The sequence below is a fragment of the Arabidopsis lyrata genome (genome assembly GCF_000004255.2).
Source record: "Arabidopsis lyrata subsp. lyrata unplaced genomic scaffold ARALYscaffold_4, whole genome shotgun sequence".
NCBI classification, from domain to species: domain Eukaryota; kingdom Viridiplantae; phylum Streptophyta; class Magnoliopsida; order Brassicales; family Brassicaceae; genus Arabidopsis; species Arabidopsis lyrata.
In genome coordinates this window covers 2,659,431-2,680,402 of record NW_003302552.1, presented here as the reverse complement: position 1 = coordinate 2,680,402, position 20,972 = coordinate 2,659,431, and the positions used below count along the sequence as shown (strand labels likewise).

Sequence of the window (20,972 nt, the reverse complement as noted above, 5' to 3'; positions counted from 1 at the left end):
AGGGTTTAGGGTTTAGGGTTTAGAGATTTAATTTAATTAGGATTTTAACTTTCATTTAAGGTTTAAAGATTTAATTTAATTAGGATTTTAAAGATTTAATTTAATTAGGATTTTAATTTTAATTTAGGGTTTAGAGATTTAATTTAGGAATTTAAAATATGTGGATTTTAACTTTAACTTTAATTGTGCTTGCATTCTCAAATATGTGGTTTGTATCAAAAGTCAAGTGCATTCAACAATAGAAAACAAAGTGTTCTACATAACATTATAGATATATAAAACACAGTACTTAAAAGTTTCAGACGTAGACTCATTAGGCCAAGCCACTTCTGAATTTTGGCTCCCACATTTTAGTCTGTATTAACCATGTTTCTTCTCAACGATCACGATCTCCATCTTTGATTAGAAGATAAGATGGCAGAAATCGGGGAAGAACCAACGCAGCCACGAGACACAAAACTACTAAAATCACCACTGACCAGCTTGATTAAGGGAAGCCTAAGAGCTGTTCTTCACAAACTGTAAACCACGAGAGTTTCAGACTTCAGAAGAAGCACTATACTCACTACAAGTTTTATGTTGCAAATTGAGTTCGGATAGCACTATACTCACTATAGTCACTTGCAACATAAAACTTGTATCATTACAAGCACTATACTCACTACAAGCCTAAAATCTGCTGCTTATCCACTTGTTCCAATCATCCTAGTCATCAACTATCTTCTGCCACTCGAATCCTGAGGGATTGAAAAAGAACTGATCAAACAACCAAGAACCCACCAGGAACCAGGTTGAGCCCATCACAAGCGCATATGCCACTGAGTCCTCTGTTGCTTTCCCGTACAGCCTGTAACACATCAGCAGCACCATCAGCTCCATTCCTTTCACAAAGTGGCTTCTCGAATACATCATGTAGTTCATAGTCTGTAATACACAGAATAACTCCGTTAAAAACAAATTCATAGTCAATGGTTAACTCAGTTTGACATGTGGAGATCATAAGTTACCATAGAACTGATGTAGAAGCCTACAGTAGTGAAGTAATCTCCACGAGAGTTTCAGACTTCAGATCAATTTCTCAGTGTTTAGTAATCTCCTCATATGGTTAAGCTTCAAGCCCATCTCACCGTTCTTCAGTAGATGCAGCGTAAATAGAGCTGGTGAACCTTAATCCTCGCTATATCAGCCTTGAACTCCTTCAATTAGTTCTGAAGATCAGTCTTTGACTTATCTCTAAGCTCGTGAACCTTAATCCTCGCTATATCAAAATTAAACCAAAACGAAAATCCAATTAGAATTATGCAAATGAAAAAAAATCAGAAGACAAGATATTCGAACAGGAATTATGTATTCACAAGATCAATCTTATACCATCAACCATCAGAAGTAATCTAACAAACGTCGTTCCACTATGGAAAAATCAATTAAACAAGTTTATATTATAGTCACTAAAACTAAGAATCAAATCCAAAATCAAATCCCAAAATCAAAATTGATACCCAAAATCACAAACTTCTGCATCAATGTTCACACAACCCAAGAATCGGAACCCCAAATCAAAATGGTTTTCCATTCCAAATAACAAAGAAGCTACGATTGAATGAGAACATACCTATATATTGAAGATTCCAGGGAGATTGTGCGAAATCGAGTTGAGAGACTGAGAAATCAAGATGATACAGTGAGAAATTGAGTGAGAATTAGAGGGAGAGACTGAGAAATCGAGTGAGATAAAGTGAGAATTAGAGGGAGAGACTGAGAAATCGAGTGAGGTCTCAAGAAATCGAGTGAGAGTTGCAGATTTTGATCTCAATATCTCAAGAAATCGAGTGAGAGAGAAGTTGTCGATCTGCTTTTGCCTTAGGTAAAAAAAAAAAAGAGAAGTAATTTTTAAGGTTTTCTTTTATTTTGCCTTAGAAAAAATTTCACCTTTTTCCCTCTTAAGATTTTCAATAGCGGGATATTAAAGATTAGAATCACAAAATTGGCCCGCCTCAATTTCATTATCCCGCTTAAACAAATTACAATTTACTGTAGCGTTTACAATTTACAAAACGCTATCTTTAATTCACGATTCAGTCAAACATAGCATATACAAAAAAAACGCTATCTTATTGTGCTATTAATACCCACATTTCTTGTAGTGTTAGTTCGTCTCTAATTCACACCGATATGAATGGCAGATAAACTATCACAATAAAGGGAGAGATATGTGCCGCACGATCCCCGCCAATAACAACTAGTACGTAGCTCTTTCAACCAAAGAAGCTCACTAACCGTGTTCCCCATGAATCAATACTATTATGCTTTTGCAAAAGAACAAGATAGCAAAGTTTGATTCTTCATTTTTGAAGAAAGTAAAAAGATCCACCAAGTTGAATAACCCAGTCTGTAATAAGATCAAAGCGTTGAAAGATAACCTAGCTAATATGAATCACATCAAATAGAAAAAATTAAAATCAATATTGGAACAAAGTAAAATTCCCTGGCCACAATTGTTTTCAAATATTGAACCACCCGAAGAACTACCTCATAATTATCAAGTTTTGAGTATACATTAATTGAAAAATTAAAGAACATGATTTACTTAACACATGATTTACTTCAAAATAAACGACGATAGATTTGTCCAAATTGATGACAAATTAACATTGGCTAATTAAACGGTAATTTTTTTTTTTTTGGTTCACGAGTTGGATGGTAAGTTAGTTGATTTAGATTACAGTCGAGATTAAAAAATAGTTTTTTTCAAACAACTGTAGAGATTTCGTTGACAATGACAGTTGAAGTTCAAGAAGAAGAGATCATTGCAGAGATTAAAAATAAGAGAATTTATAGTAAATAGCCATGGATTCAAAAAGAATTAAGAAAATAGCCATGAGTTACAGTACTTTGTCTGTTGGATGTCGGAAAGTACGTGTAATTACACACATACCCTTTATAACATGTTTTTTTTTCTCGAATTACATGTGATAGAATAATATATCTCTGATATAGCGCTTTCCTCCCAGACACGATTCTCGAGACCGACTTTTCAAACACTTTTTCGGCACCGGTAGAGCTTTCGTTCGTCGGTGCCGGGAGCTCTCTCCTCCTCGTCGATCTCCTCTCAAAGGTTTTATTTTCTGGTTATCTGCATTCTCTTGTTTCCTTCTGTTTCGGCTCTCTTCCCTCCCCTTTTATCCAAAAAGCTTTATGACCGCATTACCTTCGAGCTTGCTCTTATTTGGTACTAGTTCTCCTCTTAACCTTTTCGCGATTCTCGTGGATGATCCCTCTTCTCGGCTCTCCTTGAAGTCAAGATCAGCATCTCCTTGTTCCTCGATGGATGGGAGCTCTGCCTCGACGCCGGAGCTGTGGAAGCATCAAACCATGGGCGAATCAACTTCTGCAGACCGAGCTTCATCATCCGCATCTTTTGATTGGGTAGATCTTGTCTTAGAAGCCCCCAAATCGGTTGCGGGACAGCCCAAATCCGTTCTGCCGCCGCCGCTTTTGGTGAGGATGAGAAGAAGAACCTGGGTAAACCTAATGGTGCCTCGTTTTGGGCCTAGCCCAAGTCCCTTTTGTCCTCCTTCCAGCCCATTACCCAAACTTTCGAAGCCCATGAAGACTTCCGCTGGGTTAAGCCCATGTCTTCTAAGGCCCAGGTCTGATTTTAATTCTGTTTTACAAAGCCCAAATTTTCTGAAGTTGTTATCGTTTAGGGAGAGTAATGAACGCTTTCCTGTGATGGTGATGATGGATTTAGCTTGGATTAGTAGTTCTCTTTCCCAAAACCTGGTCGATAGTTTATCTCGTTTGGTCCGTTTGCTTCATCGTTTGAGTCTGGTCTTGATTCGTTTGGAGTTAATTTCTCTTTGGAAGTGTCCTAGAGTGTTGCTTCCCGTGCCAAGTATTATTAATTTCCTATCAAGTTCCCTCCCTTTAGCACCCTCTAACTCTGTCTTGGCTGGTAATGGACGCCACGCTAACAGAGTAATGGTTTGTTTGGGCTGGCTTGATAGTTACCTTTGTCGAGATCAGATGCTAAGTTTACTTTGGACTCTATCCAAGACTCTCTTACCCAACCATAGGCAATTGGCCTTTAGAGTTAAGAAGACCGGCATTATGACCCTGTCTCTACGGAGTAGGTGTTACCGAAGCTTTTTCAACTCTCTACCTACCCATTCACCAATTATCGAGTTCAGTCATGTGTTAATCTATTGCTTGGATAATTTGCAATCTTCTGGTAGGTTGGAAAAGTACGGCATTATGACCATGTCTTCAAGAGGTGGTTACCGTCTCTTTTTCAACCTCGTTAACCCGTCAGCCTCCTCCGCGGAGCACTTTTCCAAAAGCTCGGATGCATTGTTTATACACCAATTGCCCAAAAGGGTGAAGAAGAACGGCATTATGATCCCGTCTCTACGGAGCGGTGGTTACCGAAGCTTCTTCAACTCTCTATCTCCGCCTCCCCTGAAAACCAAGCTCATTCATGTGCAAATCAAAGAGTTCAGGTACAATACTCAAACATTTAATAGCTTGAAGAAGAATGGCATTATGACCCCGTCTCCGAGGAGAGGTGGTTACCAAAGCTTCTCCAACCTCTTTTACCCGACAGCCTCCTCCGTGGAGCATTTTCTCAAAAGCTCGTTTGCGTTATTCGCGCGAGCCGTCTATGACCATCCGTTGGTCGAGGATTTCGTGAAGCCCGTCTTCATGGTCGAATCCGCTATGGCCTCAAAAGATTCTTCAAACTTTGCAAACTTTTTTAAGATGAGCATCATTTTGGAAAACTCATGGAGCCTTTATCTTTATTCCTATTGCATTTTCTTAGCTACACCTTGTATGAACTTCCCTCTTTTGAGGTTTTAAGTGAATGAATGCTTGTTTGACAAAAAAAAAAAAAAAAAAAAAAGAATAATATATCTCTTTTTATCATATTATTTTCCGGTTTTACACGTTATTTATAAAGAGCACATGATATTTTTTGAAAATTAAAAACACTCTATTCAGTTTAATATCTTTCTCTATCATGTTATTTTATAGTAATCACGTTTTTTATTATGATCACATGTGATTTTCTTTAAAAAAAGATTCTTATTTTCTAGTAATTCACGGTTTTTATTAAGATCACATGTTATTTCTTTGAAAAACACTCTATTCAGTTTAATATTTTTCACTATCATGTTATTTTGTAGTAATACACGTTTTTTATTATGATCACATCTAATTTCTTTAAAAAACGATTCTTATTTTCTAGTAATTCACGGTTTTTATTAAGATCACATGTTATTTCTTTATAAAAAGATTCTATTCAAGTTTAATTTTTCCGTAACAATATTTTTTTAAAAAAAAAACACTACGTAACAATGTTTTTTCTTAAAAATTCACTACGTTTTTTTAAATAGCATGTATTTTAGTTAAATATAACATGTGAAATTTAGATCTTACGTGCTATTTTGAAAAATATCACGAAACAATGTCGCCTACTGTAGATCTCAAAACAAACGGAGGATGGTTTTGTTACATTTAAAATTACAGTCAATGTATAAAAAATAATAATAACTTATCAAATTGACAATTCTGATATAGATAACAAAACTATTCAGAAAAAAAAACTATTCTAGACCAAATATAATGCAATTTTATATATATATATATATAATTTTAATTTTTTCTATATAAAATTGGCACTATATGTAGAAAAAATAATTTTAATTATAAGTTCAAACTATATAAATTTAATTGCTTTAAGTATATGAAGTTGACTATACTCCAAAAAATAATTTATGTTATTTTATGCAACAATTTTTGTATTGTCAATTTGTACATTTTGTTTTCTCATGTTTTTATAGCTTGTAACTGATAAATGGATTTCATAAGCAAACAAATACTATATCCTTCAATTACAGAATTTCTATAACTATCATTCGATTAAGTTACTATCATTAATATACTATCGTTCTTTCATACATAGGTTTTTTAATTAACATGTCGAAATATCATGACATAAAATCATTTATTTGGTAACCATATGTGGATAAATGAAAGAGTATATATACATAAAAACTATTAAAACATCAATTTATATGAAATAAGAACTGAAGTTTAAAAGATGAATTTGTATAAAATGGAAGGTAACCACAGAGATTTTGGAGGTCATGTAAAGAACATCAAATATCCAGCCTACCAAAAAAAAAAACATCAAATATCCATTTAACAAAAACAGAAGGAAAAAACATCTGGGGGATGTGCCTTTAGTCAAATGGTTAAGTCCATTTGACTCCGCCTTCCCCACCGGAGTTCGACTCCAGTAAGTCGCGTTACCCCGCGTAGTAGGGATTGGCTATGGATCGGGCATTGTCGATCCAAAGATGTCAAAAAAAAAAAACATCATATATATCCCAGTTACGTACGTATCACTATTTTTTCGATTAAACTTGATCAAAACTAAACAAAGAATTTTATCAAAACCTCAAAACTAAACCAAGCAAAAAAATACAAGAGATTTTTTGGTTTCTTTTTTTTTTTAACACAAAGAGACATCCACACGGAACGGGAACTTCGTTAAACATTGACTTTTATACAACGATTATCTTGTTTTTGTAAAATCAAATTCTTGGCTATAATTCTCTCACGTAGTGACGTTTTCTTTTTAATTACAATCTTTAGTATTTCCTATCTAATAATCATATGCTTCTTGAAGTTGTTGCATTCATTTAGATATCTCATATATTCAGCAGAACGTAAACTAGGATAAAAACCCGTTATTATGTAGTATAATTATTACATACCTTTACACAAAAATATGTAAAATACAATTCGTCAATTACGTGGTATATGCGGATCGAGGTGTAAAGGAGAAACTGACAAAGACATATACCAATATGTAGGATCTAAATGGTAACCGAGAAATCTAGCTGAATCTGGCTGAATTGCTGAATCTGGCTGAATTTTTAGTGATTTTTAGCTGAATCTAGCTGAATTTTTACATTTTCAAATGGTAACCGCTGAATCTAGCTGAATGTTTTTGTGATTTTTGGTAAAATCTATCAAAATAATAAAGATTTTAACTGAAAAATATCGTCAAATAATTATGAATATTAAAATAATTAAGAAAATATCAAAATAAAATAGATAAAATTATCTAATGATCTAATTAACTGTTATACTAATTAATAAATACTAAATTATCTAAAATAAATACTAATATAAATAATATATTGGTTAGTAAAATTGAGTTATTCTTCCATATTTAATTTTTAAACTATGAAATATGTAGATAATTATTGAAAAGCTTTGTAAAGTAATATTGATAATTTAATTCAAGAAGTTAACATGGTAATATAATATAGATTATCTAATTGTTTATTTTATGTTTTTTTTTGCGAAATTTTACATTATCTGAAAATTATTAAAATTATCCAAAAATGTCTATAGTTATCCGAATATGAATTCGTCTCTTGTATATTGTGGTAGTGATATATTATGTATCTGAATTATTTATATATCGTATGTGTATAATCTGACTTATTTTAAAAATATAAATTTGATGTGTAATTTTTGATATCCAAAATATTTTAATTCGACTTATGTGCTCGTTATTATCCAAATTTTTACCAGATATAAACGTATCTACGTATCTGTTGGTGCTGAAAAAACTGTTGAATTTGGCTGAATTTAGTTTTATGCAAATGGTGACTGCGGAATTGCTGAATCTAGCTGAATCCGGCTGAATGTTTTTGTTATGTTACCATTTAAGGCGGTACTTATCTCTAATTAACAGAAGAATGTGAAAATTCATATTTTATGACTTCGATTTACTTTATTAAGAACAAACAAAGATAATTATAGTTGTTTAAAAACTTCTGTCTTAATAATAATAAAATCAGTTCATCGATCTCTCTCTCCTAGCTTTGTTGTGTAGTACATTAATTATTTGACCAACATTTGCAATTAATAAATGAGTGTAATTAAAGCCCATCTTTCTCCCCTTATGAGTTTGTGCAAACACAGAATGTCCCATGTGGAATATTTTATCAATAAGACCAATCCCATTTAAATATACTACTTAATTACATAGATATATCTTCCATGTACTGAAAAACAAATACTTATATGTGCATTGGTTTCCTCGCAAAAACAAAATCTAGTTTATTTGGACTAAGTGTACTTGTTTCATATCTCAAATCTACAATTTAACTAAGGAATCTGGCTGAATCCGGTTGAATTGCTGAATCTGGCTGAATTTTTAGTGATTTTTAGTTGAATCTGGCTGAATTTTTATATTTTCAAATGGTAACCGCTGAATCTAGCTGAATTTTTTTGTGCTTTTCAGCAGAATCTGTCGAAATAATTAAGACTTTAACTGAAATATCGTCAAATAATTACGAATATTAATAGAATAACTAAAGAAAAATATCTAAATGAAATAGATAAAATTATCTAATTGTCTAATTAACTCTTATACCAATAAATAAATACTAGAATTAATATCTTTTTATCAAAATTGAGTTGTTCTTCCAAATCTAATTTTTGAACTATTAAAAAGATATAATTAATTAATCGAAAGTTTTGTCAAAGTTTTATTGAAAAATTAATTTAAAAATAAACATGATAATATAGTATAGATTATCTTATTGATTTTTCATTGTTCTCTAGTAGTTTAAATCCTTAATATGATTAGGATGATTAACAATTTTTTTTAATTTGATATTTTAAATATTATTTTAGCATAAGTATGAGTTATTTTTGCAAAACTTTGGAAAATTATATTTCAGTATCTAAAATTTATTAAAATTATCTAAAATTATCTATAGATATTTGAACATAAATATGTCTCTTGTCTATTCTGGTAATGATTTTATGTGTATGAATTATTCATATATCGTATTTGTATGATCTAACTTATTTTAAAATATAAATTTGATGTGTAATTTTTAATAGCCAAAAATATTTTAATTTGAGTTGTGAATAGCTATAATCCAAATTTTTATCTGAAATGAACATACTATGTATCTGTTGATGTTGGAAAAACTGTTGAATCTGGCTGAATTTAGTTTTATGCAAATGGTAACTGCGGAATTGCTGAATCTGGCTGAATATTTTTTTCATGTTACCATTTACACTCTGAAGTTAATTTATCTTCCCTCATTGTTTATCTTTCTAACAAACCCTTAAGAGCATATGTAGTGGAAAATTCTCACAAGTGTTCTCAAGAATATAAAAAATAAAAATAATAAAAAGTAAGTGAAAAACATGAGCATGGATTAGAGAACTTCTTGAGAGACTCATGTCACACATGTCAACATGTAATTGGTTTTAAATAAAATTTATTACGTAAAATTTAATTATACATTTAAATTAATTTATGTATATTATAATAATATATTTTGAGAGACTTTGAGAGAACCTCCCACTGCACATGTTCTAAAATAACTATAAGTTTCTTTTGTTCATAAAAAGTAATGATATAATAATTTAAAAATGATTATGGGTTGTTCTATTTTTTCTTTTTTTAATATGGGTTGTTCTACTCTCTTAATCGCCGTAGAGATTGTGTTACTAAATTTGAAAGAAGTGTGAAAGTTTGAGGCTTCTAATATAGAGATACGTCACTTTTGAGTAACACAAAACTATAACATTCTATCGATTAACCGAAAATAAAATTTTATCATTTTGAAACCTATAACTCGGATAGTGGAAAGTGAACACGCCAACACAAGACGTGTCCCTTTAGATTGTTGGATATACATATATAACTTATAAAGCTCGATATGCATGTTACGTATTTTATATGCGTATATATGCAATACACACATGCACATACGTAGACATACATGAACGTAGATGAGCCTATATACGTTTGTTTAATCGTTAAATTAAAATTTTGAAAGAATTGTGACTTGGGAATATTATTCAATGAAATAATTCCACGGTATACGAACCAATACATAGATATATGCATGAGTGTGCATTATAACATGAGAAGATACATGCACACAGCCACACATATGCTATATAGAAGTTTGTTTCATTAAAATGTGTTCATGTTAGCAATTAATGGAAAAAGGAAAAAAATATTTCTGACTACAAAATACAGACCTCGAAACCGTATATGAATTAATTAATGGATCCAAAAGAAGAAGTCTCAAACATCCGGAAATATTTCAATTTAATTATTTATCCCAAAAAGAGTATATATGGTGAATGTGGCACAATATAAAGAAATACCTAGTTTTCAGCTATACAAAAAAAAAAAGAAAAAAAAAAGAAGAAGAAGAAGAAGAATATCTATCTAGTTATAAAGAAAGAAAAGCTCCAAGTCGTGATTAGCTCAAAAGATAAGTTATCATATTGGTACGGAATTTCCTTTTATAAATTTATTATCGTATTTTGTGATTTTTAATTTACGAGTATCGTCTTTGGGATAGGATGTTTGTGATCTTGGAGACAAAGAAAAAACAGTAGAATTTCGAGAGAGCTCTAGCATCATTGATGAATGTACCTATTCGAGTTTTTATAATTTTAGATATTTGTCAATTGTCATCGTGAAAAGATTATAAAAACATGAATGTAATATTTCATTTTCAGATTGTATTAATATATATATATATATATATATATATATATATATAATATGTTTCATTTATGAGAAATTTTTTATTATACATAATTTAGTGAATGATCAATAGCGGAAATTCTAAATTTTCTTATAACATTTCAAACAATGAGAAAATAATATAAAATTTTCAGTCGTGTATTATGAATTGAACATATACAACTGAGGATGTGCGAGAAAGTCTTTTTTATGAAGTAGAGGAACTCCAGATTTTCATATTTCGGGGAGGAACTAAAACAAATGGAATGAATTTTTTTTTCATAAATGGGTATGGGTATGACCATTTGAAAAAAATTTAGGTCTAAGATCGGATGTAATCGATTTGTGAACAAATTTGTAGCACCTTGTACAACTAATTAGCTCACCAAGATGGACCACATGTGCTTTTGGCGCGGTTAGAAGTAAATGGGTTTGAAACTGGTCATACATATGGATAAACGACCAGAGATTGTCCTATCTTGGCCATCTCCTAAACTACTTCAATCCAAAGCCAATATTTTTCGATCAGTCTCCTTAAAATGGTTGGCTTGCCTGTGAATTTGAAAGCTTAGGTAAATCCATAGATTGTCAAGTAGATTCACCATTGGGTAACACTTAGGTGGTTTGGGACCGATTCTGGGTAGACTCCAAGAAACATATATTTAGGGATGTGTGGTTTAAATAATAATGTAGATGTGATTTATAGTTTTTTTTTTTCAATTTCCCAAACTCCCTACTGGCTCGTGTGCTAAGGGGTCGATACTTCAGGTACTCTAGCCCTCTCTACGTCAAACCATCTTATCGGCCTTCCTATGGTTGGCGCAGCATTCGAGCAGCTAGACCCCTCCTTTTGTATGGGTTAAGGAAAAACATCGGCTCAGGTTTTGACACTCGGGTTTGTTCCGACCCTTGGATTCCGACTATCCTGGCTCGTCCAGCTAAAAGTAGATTAGCAGTCACGGATCCCAACCTCTTTGTTAATGATCTCATAGATCCTGTCTCGAAAGGATGGAAGGTCGACAGACTTCGAGAGCTAATTGCACATGACGACATCCCTCATATCTTAGGGCTACATCCGAGTTCTTCATTCTCGAGAGATTTATTTATCTGGGCTCATACCAAGTCTGGTAGTTATACCGTTAAGTCGGGTTATTTGGCTGCGAATGCAAGCCGGCGAGGGGATTGTGACCTCCCTTTTCAGGGACCAAATGTTACTGCACTTCAAGCACAATCATAGAAAATCTCAACCTCAAGAAAATTAAACATTTCCTCTGGCAATCTGCCACGGGATGTCTAGCTACATGTCAACGATTAGCTGATCGTCACCTAAGTACGGATCAAATGTGTCCCCGCTGCTGGATGGAAGAAGAGACCTTTAATCATGTCCTGTTTGAGTTCCCCCTTGCTTTTCAGGTGTGGTCGTTATCTCATATCCCCATTAGACAGGGTGTCTTCCCATCGCCTTCTCTGTTTACGAATTTAGACTACCTTTTTTGGAGAGCGAAGGAGCTAGGAGGAAGCAAAGAAGTTATTCTGATTTTTCCTTGGATCATGTGGTTCATTTGGAAGGCCCGTAACTCTAAGGTCTTTGAAAACAAGGATACCCATCCTGCTGACACGGTCCAACACGCATCGAATGAAGCAGAAGCCTTCCGAGTAGCACGAGCCCAAGACCTAATTATCTCGCCCAAGGTAGTCCCTCCTCCTTTAGAGCCACCATCGTCAGACAAAGTGGTTTGCCAGGTTGATGGATCTTGGGTGGATTCTTGCACCTTAAGCGGTGTTGGCTGGATTGTGAAATCGAATAGAGCCATAATTCATCTTGGTTTGAAGAGTTTTCGCAGATGTTTATCCCCTCTCCACGCAGAGTTTGAGTCTCTCCTCTGGGCAATGAGGTCCCTTATCTTACTCTCTCTTTTTGAAGTTGCTTTTGAGACAAATTGTTTGAAGTTAACACAGGGTTTAGACACTCCCGATGAGTGGCCTGCTTTTTCGTCGGAGTTAGAAGATTTTAGTTCCTTGAAGTCATCATTTTTTCCTTTTATTTTAGCTTTTATCCCACATACTGATAATATTCGTGCTGACGGCCTTGCAAAAAAGGCACGATCACGTGGTGGTATTTTTCCCTATGTAAGCTATGTAACTCCAGACTGGTTTTCTCCTGAAGAGAACGATCTGTTTTTAGCTTGAATGAATGAACTATATTTGCTGTAAAAAAAAAAAAAAAAAAACCCTAATAAGGCACTTAAAAAATTAAATATTTATTAAAAGAAAAAATATCAGATATTTAATACTATTATAAAGATTTAGAATATGTAGAAGCCACAAATTAAAACGTAAGAGAGGCACGGATAATCATCGGCGCTTGCCATCATCACCATATAATAAAATTGCTAAACAATTACTCACTCTGTTCCTGAAAGTTTGATTTTTTAGAGTTTACACATATATTAAGAAACAATCATGATTTAATCATTTAATAATTTTTTCTTTTTATTAATTTTTTTTAATAATCTATGAAACAATAGTAATCTAAAACAGTTAATTATTTGTAATCATTACGTCTTGAAATCTACGATTTGTTAATATCAATTAATAAAAAATAAAATAAAAAGCTAGAAAATCAATCTTTGTGGAACAAACGTAAAATACTAAAACATCAAACTTTGAGGAACAGAGGGAGTATTATTTTCTAAGACAACATTTGTTGTATACAACTACTCTCTCCGTTTCGTTTTAGTTGTCGTTTAAGGTTTTCTCACACAAATTAAGAAAAGCATTAAATTTTCTATTTTATTCTTTATTAATATATTTTATAAAAAAAATTCATTAGCCGAAACATTAAAACAGTAGGGATAAAATTAAAATTTTCACCAAAAATTTGTATCGAAAACCTAAAACGACAACTATTATGAAACAAAATTTTAACTCTAAAACGACAAGTAAAACGAAACGGAGAGAATATTATAGTTAGCACCATAAAAATATCCCTATAACTAAACTTCTCATCCATCAATTTTTTTTATTATATATTTGTATTGTAAAATGAAGTTAGTTTGCATCTGAAAAAATGTAAGTAAATATAATCAAAACTCTTTAGTTGGCAGTAGCAATATGTACATCAATACATTAAAAAAAAAAAAAAAAAAACCTCATTTTCATACGTATTAAGCTGTAAAAGATAATGATTAAGACTTGGAGTAACGAGAAACCAAAGTTTAAGACGGAAACGAAATTAAAGAAGCGACGATAATCATCACCGTATAATATGGGTTGCTAACCACAATATATAAAAAATTAAAAACAAAAGTTTTTCTTTTTTTTTGGTTTTTAAATATTACCAAAAATTAAAAATAATATACATCTACAAGACTACAACAATGATCTTCTTTATTATAAAGCCAAACCACAACATTTTCAACCTCTTCCCAAAAAAAAGTGTAGAAGCAGAAGAAGCCCATCATCATTATGATGAACTCTTCTCTTCTAACTCCTTCTTCTTCATCTTCTTCCCATATCCAAACTCCATCTACGACTTTTGACCACGAAGACTTCCTCGATCAAATCTTTTCCTCCTCCCCGTGGCCCTCCGTCGTAGACGATGCTCATCCTCCTCCCTCCGATGGCTTCCACGGCCACGACGTCGACTCAAGAAATCAACAGATCATGATGATGCCTTTGAATGATGGCTCCTCCGTCCACGCTCTTTATAATAGCTTCTCCGCCTCCGGATCTCTTCCTAACTTCCATATCCCTCAGGTATAAATAATCTCTCTCTCTCTTTTATATTTTTCTCTCTTTGAAAATGTAACTTATGATGAAATATAGGGATCGGGAGGAGGGTTGATGAACCAACAAGGACAAACGCAAACGCAAACGCAACCGCAGGCGAGCGCGTCTACAGCTACTGGTGGTACGGTGGCGGTTCCGCCGCAGAGTAGGACTAAAGTTCGAGCTAGGAGAGGTCAAGCAACTGATCCTCATAGTATCGCCGAAAGGGTTAGTTTTTTTTTTTTTTTTGTGGTTCGATGCATTAATTTGTATCAGTTACCGAGAAAAGTGTCGAAAATGAAATTTTAAAGTTTTTTTTGAGAAAAGTTTTTGAGTATTTTCTGAGAAAAATGTTTTTATGGGACAGTTACGAAGAGAGAGAATTGCGGAAAGAATGAAAGCTCTTCAAGAACTCGTTCCTAACGGCAATAAGGTAATTTTTTTATTTAATTCATTTTCAGTTTAGTTTCCAAATGGATCATTAAGAAAATAAATGTCACTTTCCATCATTTTGTTCATCATCCACTCTGGATTTGTGCGATCCATAATTCCATCTAATTTTGTATTGATTATTTACAATTTAAACTCCATTGTCTCTTTATAGTTCTAGTCTTCTATACCTAAGATTGAATCAGTAAAAACAAAATAAATAATGAAAATAAGTGTCATCAGGAACTTTCTTGGAGCTGTCAACTAGAACTTTCAGGAGTTAACAAGTAAATTTATATTTTTTGTTTTACTCAAATAATTGGTGGTTGTGTAGTCTATATATATAGGAGTAGCTAGTAGTATATATCAATCAAATGATTAAACACTGATTAGCTAATTAATTAGGCTACAATAATAAAGTTAACTAATGCAGTAATTAATGAGTTAGGATCTCAGTTCTGACAGATTTTTTTTTTTGTATTTTATTTAAATAATAATGGACCAGACAGACAAGGCATCGATGCTCGATGAGATTATAGATTATGTCAAGTTTTTACAACTTCAAGTCAAGGTGAATCTCTCCCTCTCTCATATATTTTACAGTTATTATTTTATTTGGTTTTATTTTTAATATAAGAGGTAATTCTTTTACAAAGTACAATTTGATTTATTTTAATCTCTTCAAAACATTGATGGAAGATTCTTGTTTTGCCTTTTAGTTTGACATATCAAACAAAAAGAAAAGCTGCATATTAGTACAATCTTTACATACCAATAAATCAAATTTATGGGCCTCTGCAACTAAAATTCCTTATGCTCCCTCCCCATTTTTTTTTATATTTAACTTTATACATTTTTGGATTGTTACGACATATACACACATTACATAATGTATATTTATGTTATAAAGTAGTATATTTATAACATTACATAATGTATATTTATGTTATAAAGTAGTGGACCAGTGTACTTAATTAATAATTCTGTTTTGAATTTAATTATGCGTTTTAGGTACTGAGCATGAGCAGATTGGGAGGTGCTGCTTCCGTTTCTTCTCAACTCTCCGAGGTAATTAATATTCTCTCTACTCATTTTTCATAAATTCCAATAAACATCAAAGCCAATTGTTAAGAAACTAGAAAAGTACTTTTTTTTTATAATGTTATTTAGATACATCATTCGTTACATATATTCTTTTCGTGTGTGTCAAAAATAGATAAATCGTGCCAGACATTGAAAACAAAATAAATGTAAAAAGTTTCTAGAAACAGAAATAAATAAGACCAATTCTAAGTATAATTCTAAGATAGAGAAAAAAGAGAGCACGCGTGCCGACTAATCACTTAGGGTTTCGCTTTCTTTGTCTTTTCTTTTTAAAAATGTTTTTTTGTTTTTCGTTTTTTTTGCTTAATTAGGCTGGTGGATCCCACGGGAACGCATCCTCCGCCATGGCCGGCGGTAGCCAGACGGCCGGAAACTCCAACGACAGCATTACAATGACGGAACATCAAGTGGCGAAGCTAATGGAAGAAGACATGGGCTCGGCCATGCAATACCTTCAAGGGAAAGGTCTTTGTCTCATGCCAATCTCTTTAGCCACCGCCATCTCAACCGCCACGTGTCACTCTCGTAACCCTTTGATCCCTGGACCTGTCGCGGACGTCGGAGGTCCTTCCTCTCCCAATCTTTCCGGTATGACCATACAGTCGACGAATACAACGACAATGGGTAACGGTAATGGGAAGTTAAATGGTAACGGTAACGGCGTGACCAAGGGGTCTTCGTCGATCGCCGTTAAAGAGGCTGTATCCGTTTCGAAACCGTGATAACGGCCGTTTACTTTTGGGATTAGGCAAAGAGATACCAAAAACAAAGAGAAAGTGGGGTGAAGTGGGAGATAAAGTCAAAGTCTACGAAGAATGAGGTTGAGGTTGTTTGATGTGTTCTCTGAACGAAGCCGTATTTTTCGTAGAGTTTTGGTTCTTTTACCTACTACTACAAAACCACTCAAAGGGACATTTCCTTTTCTTTTTTTTAAATATATGGTTGCAATGTTTTATTTTCGATATAATAAAGTTGGTTTCTTTTATCTGAATATCGTAGGCTAGAAAGAAAGAAAAATTTAGTATTGGGTTTTCATTTAGCTAGGTAACACTGCATTACATTATATTGTAGCGTGAGATAATTTATCAAATATTGAACCCAAGATTTTAGATATTTATTGGATCGCACAAATCTCAAATATTAGGTTATGATCAGTTTGAAGAATATAAAAATTCTGTAAAAAAGAAGGAATCTGAGCACATGCAAAATTTAAAGAGGTACGTACGTCTTTATACATTCACTAGAATTTATTTAACAATTTTACAATAACATTTTGTTTAAGTGGAATAGAACTACTCGATACTAAAACACCTTCTTAACTTGACACCAGTACCGTTTTATGATCACTACACACACGTTTATAACTCAAATCCAAACACTTAAAAAACTTAAAGCCTATCTCTTATGTTTTTATACTTATACAATTCATGTCCTATATAATGTTTGGGGCCATTCTTATGATAAACTGGGGCCACAAGCCCAATATAATGTTTGGGCCGAACTATATTGTAAACAAAGGAAAAGAAATTAAAACAGGTAAAATGTGTTACAGTAAAGATTCGAACTTGAGACCTTAGTAATATTTCCACATCTTTAAACCACTAGACTAAAGAGACTTTTATGTAAATGAGGCCGATTAAGAACTATATATTTTTGGGGCCACAAGCACATGCCTCACCAGCTTGTGTCTAGGGCCGGCTCTGCATGTCCTCATTCCCATTTGCCTATCTCCACTGCTCATAATGCTCGATCATAACTCTTCTGCACTACGTTACCGGCTTGGACCTTCCATCGGTTAATCGATTCTTCATTCTTCATTTCATCGCTTCACTCTCCTTTGTCTTCATGGTTCAAGTAAAGACAAACTTCCCTTATTATGGTTCAATCTAATTCTTGTCAAGTTGTTTTGGGCTTAAACTCTATGGGCTTGTCCCAAACAAACATTATGGTCTGGGCTGGTCATTGCGGATTCTTAATTAGCTTCACTTGATTTAAACCGGCATATTCCTTCGGTTCTTTCCCGATTCAACCCCGAACCGAATTCCATCTCTTGCTCAATTCATGTCCCAAGTCTCTCTTCTCTTCCTTGCCCAAAACTTCTCGTCTCCCAGACTTGGCCAAACTTCACAATCGATCCACTACTAAATTGCCAGATATTGTGGCTTTTTTGGTTGTTGTTCAAAAAATCAGGCTATAGAGGAAGCGATTCTTCCTCTGTATGCTCAATTTCTCTAAGCTTTATCAAAATCACTCTTTCTTCCTTCAAATTCTTCAAACCTTGGGCTCCAAGTTACGGTACGATCCTTTCTCTTTAATCCAAGTGAATCTTCGGTGTTTTTGTTTTTCCAATATTTCAACGCGATTTGCAGTAGAATCAGTTCAAATGTAAATTAGTTTTTGGTCTTTAATCTTCTCTGTTCCAAAGCCCTAAAAAAATTGTCATTTTTATTTCAGATTTGGAAATTTCAGTGTCCATTATCAAACATGGTAGAACCCGAAACGAAGAAGAAGACATCGATAATGCCAGACTGGTCTGTTTGTACATGCTCGCTCTGTTTGCAGCTTGTGGCGATCCACACTTCCTCTGTCTCCCGTATTACGCCCAAGTTACTCTCTTCCCGCATTCGGCGACTTCCCTTTAGAAAGCAAAGGCCTGTGCACCCTCGAGAAGGTCCCTAAGTTCCTCTTTATTAGAGTCCCAACTCCTGCTATTGCTGATGATCAGCTTTCCGATGCTCTTCAATGTTTAGTGAAAGTGAAGATCCCAGCATCTGTTCCAAAAAAGATCATCCCTTTGGGCCATAAGTACAGAATGATCGGTTGGGAATATAATCGTGTGGCCTTTCTTCGGTTAGACAAGGAGGGTAAAAGAGGAGAATTTGTTGTGCTTCTCAAATACTCTTTCGGTTTGCTGGTGTTAAAAAGTGCTGAAATGAGGTGGAAGCAGCTTGAGAACGTCCCAAATGCTAGATGCTTTGATATAGTCACTTTTAGAGGCAGATTTTATGCACATTTTCTTTCAGGAAAATTTTTCGTTATCGATCCTTATTCACTGGAGGTGACTCTCCTATTGCCCTCACCTCAGGAGTCTGAGCGAGGATTACAGTCTCTGGTTCCATATGGCAAAGATGAACTTTTCCTGGTTGAGGTAATTATCCCAGAAGATCGTGTAATAGACTTGAGTCGGTTAACCCGTATAGTGAGGAGGCTAGATGAGGAGGCTGGTAAATGGGTTGAGGTCAGTGATTTGGGAGACTGTGTATTGTTGCTTGGAAATCTCTCTTGCTCAGCTAAGGAATTTCCTCATGGTTTTGGTTTGACGAAGAACGCAGTTTTGTTCACCGATAAGTCAGGCCATGCATTTTTATACTATAAAAGAAATGTGGTAAAAGATCTCAATTGATGGAGATCCTCAAGGGAGAATAGTGTGATGATCCTCATTTGTCGTGTTCGACATCATCATTGGTTTTGTCTTTTACCATTATTGCCATGCGATTTTGCTGTAGAATCAATTCAAATGAGCTTAAATCTTCTCTGTTCCAAAACCCTAAAAAAAGTAATTTTTATTTCGGATTTCGAAATTGCAGCAGCAACTTTAATTTCTGTCTTCATCATCAGCAAACATGGCAGAACCCAAAACGAGGAAGAAGACATCAACAACATCGATAAAGCCAGACTTGTCTCAGCTCCCGGAAGAGTTACTGCACCTTATCTCGACGCATCTAAAGAACTGTTTTGATGTTGTTCATGCTCGCTCTGTTTGCAGCTTGTGGCGATCCACATTTCCATTTCCTTCTTCCCTATTACGCCAAAGCTATTCTCTTCCCAAGTTTCATTCACAATTGAAGGACTTGTGTACCCTCGAGAAGGTCCCTTTGTTTCTCTTGAGAGTCCCAATTCCTGCTGCTGCTGGGTCGAATTCTGAGTATTTCCTGGGACGGATAAGCCGAGATGAGTCGGAGGATCATGTGGAACTTCCATCTCCTCTTCAGTGCGCAGTGAAAATCAAGATTCAGGGATCTTATCCAACCTTGATGAACATGCTCGACTGCCAGGTACTCGCTCTCGGCCATCAGTACAGAATACCCGGTTGGAACTGTAATCGCGTTGCTTTCCTTCTTCTAGACAAGAAGGAAAAAAGAGGAGAATTCATTGTGCTTATTAACTGCATTAGTGATTTAATGGTGTTAGCAAGTGTCGAAATGAGATGGAAGCAGCTCAAGTACATCCCACATGATTTATGCAAGGATGTACTCACTTTTAGAGGCAGATTTTATGCAACTTTTATTTCCGGAAAAATTGTTGCTATCGATCCTTATTCGTTGGAGGTGACTCTTTTGTTGCCCTCACCTAAGGTGCCAGTACCCTATTTGGTTCCATCTGGCAATGATGAACTTTTCCTGGTTGAGCCAATTGTTGTTAATAGTCGATCAACATATAGAGTGAGTAGGCTAGATGAGAAGGCTGGTACATAGGTTGAGGTCAGCGATTTGGGAAACTGTGTTTTGTTTATTGGTGGACACCTGGGAAAATTCTGCTGCTCATCTGAGGAGCTTCGTCATGGTTTGAAAGGGAACTTGATTGCGTTCACCAAGAAGGCAGGCAACGTGATATCTGACATCTGATGATCATAAAATCTCGCTTTTGATATCTGACATTCTGTTTTTTTAGAGATCAAAAACAAAATTTTATTTTTTATGATTTTAGGTATTTAAGTTTTTATATATTTGTTGTTCTAAACTATCTTTTGTCTGACTACCTTCTCAAGACCAAACAACTATGTCTTTTGTCTCATGAACTCTCAAAGTTGTGTCTGATTGTGTTCTTGGTCATGTTTCTGACAAAAATTCTTCAAAATCATTTGAAAACTCGAACTGTACATACTCGTTCGGTAGCAGATGCGTAATGACCTCCTGTCGTGTGCATTAATGGTAACTTTGATGAGGCATTCTTGTTAGTTAGCCTAGGGATTTGTTGGGGATTCTTACTTTGTTTTGAAGCTCTAGAATTCAGTTGTGTTCTTATTAAACTTGTTGCAAGCATAGCAGCAACGTCGTCCTTTATGCTATATCCTCAGCTATTC

At 34.2% G+C, this 20,972-nt stretch overlaps 3 protein-coding genes, 1 long non-coding RNA gene and 1 pseudogene across 4 annotated transcripts; 4 read left to right on the top strand and 1 right to left on the bottom strand.

Annotated features, from left to right (window-relative positions):
• Positions 1-172: 172 nt before the first annotated feature.
• LOC110229358 lies at positions 173-1,768 on the bottom strand. The gene is made up of 3 exons (XR_002332753.1): positions 1,613-1,768; positions 1,008-1,258; positions 173-924 (listed from the first exon to the last, which is right to left on the bottom strand). It is a non-coding gene; the product is annotated as an uncharacterized LOC110229358 (long non-coding RNA).
• A 1,247-nt stretch (positions 1,769-3,015) lies between these two features.
• On the top strand, positions 3,016-4,862 carry LOC9316636. The gene is made up of 2 exons (XM_021029292.1): positions 3,016-4,352; positions 4,632-4,862. The coding sequence occupies exons 1-2, from the start codon at positions 3,196-3,198 to the stop codon at positions 4,855-4,857; spliced, it is 1,383 nt and encodes a 460-aa protein (XP_020884951.1). The 5' UTR covers positions 3,016-3,195; the 3' UTR covers positions 4,858-4,862.
• An 8,978-nt stretch (positions 4,863-13,840) lies between these two features.
• Positions 13,841-16,880, top strand: LOC9316635 (transcription factor bHLH66). Its single transcript, XM_002880522.2, has 6 exons — positions 13,841-14,344; positions 14,414-14,584; positions 14,724-14,789; positions 15,291-15,356; positions 15,797-15,853; positions 16,201-16,880. Exons 1-6 carry the CDS (start codon positions 14,054-14,056, stop codon positions 16,609-16,611), a joined length of 1,062 nt encoding a protein of 353 aa, XP_002880568.1. The 5' UTR covers positions 13,841-14,053; the 3' UTR covers positions 16,612-16,880.
• Positions 16,881-17,995: 1,115 nt separating this feature from the next.
• On the top strand, positions 17,996-19,439 carry LOC9316634 (F-box/kelch-repeat protein At1g64840). Its single transcript, XM_021029742.1, is given in 2 exon segments — positions 17,996-18,586; positions 18,588-19,439. Coding segments are annotated over 2 exon segments (918 nt in total). The 5' UTR covers positions 17,996-18,373; the 3' UTR covers positions 19,293-19,439.
• A 71-nt stretch (positions 19,440-19,510) lies between these two features.
• Positions 19,511-20,749, top strand: LOC110229382 (annotated as a pseudogene).
• The last annotated feature ends 223 nt before the right edge of the window (positions 20,750-20,972 follow it).

Coding starts and splice junctions, on each gene's coding strand:
- LOC9316635 (XM_002880522.2), top strand. CDS start 14,054: ATGATGAACTCTTCTCTTCTAACTCCTTCTTCTTCATCTTCTTCCCAT. Junction 14,345..14,413: donor CTAACTTCCATATCCCTCAG/GTATAAATAATC, acceptor GATGAAATATAG/GGATCGGGAGGAGGGTTGAT. Junction 14,790..15,290: donor TCGTTCCTAACGGCAATAAG/GTAATTTTTTTA, acceptor ATAATGGACCAG/ACAGACAAGGCATCGATGCT.
- LOC9316636 (XM_021029292.1), top strand. CDS start 3,196: ATGACCGCATTACCTTCGAGCTTGCTCTTATTTGGTACTAGTTCTCCT. Junction 4,353..4,631: donor TCCAAAAGCTCGGATGCATT/GTTTATACACCA, acceptor TTTTCTCAAAAG/CTCGTTTGCGTTATTCGCGC.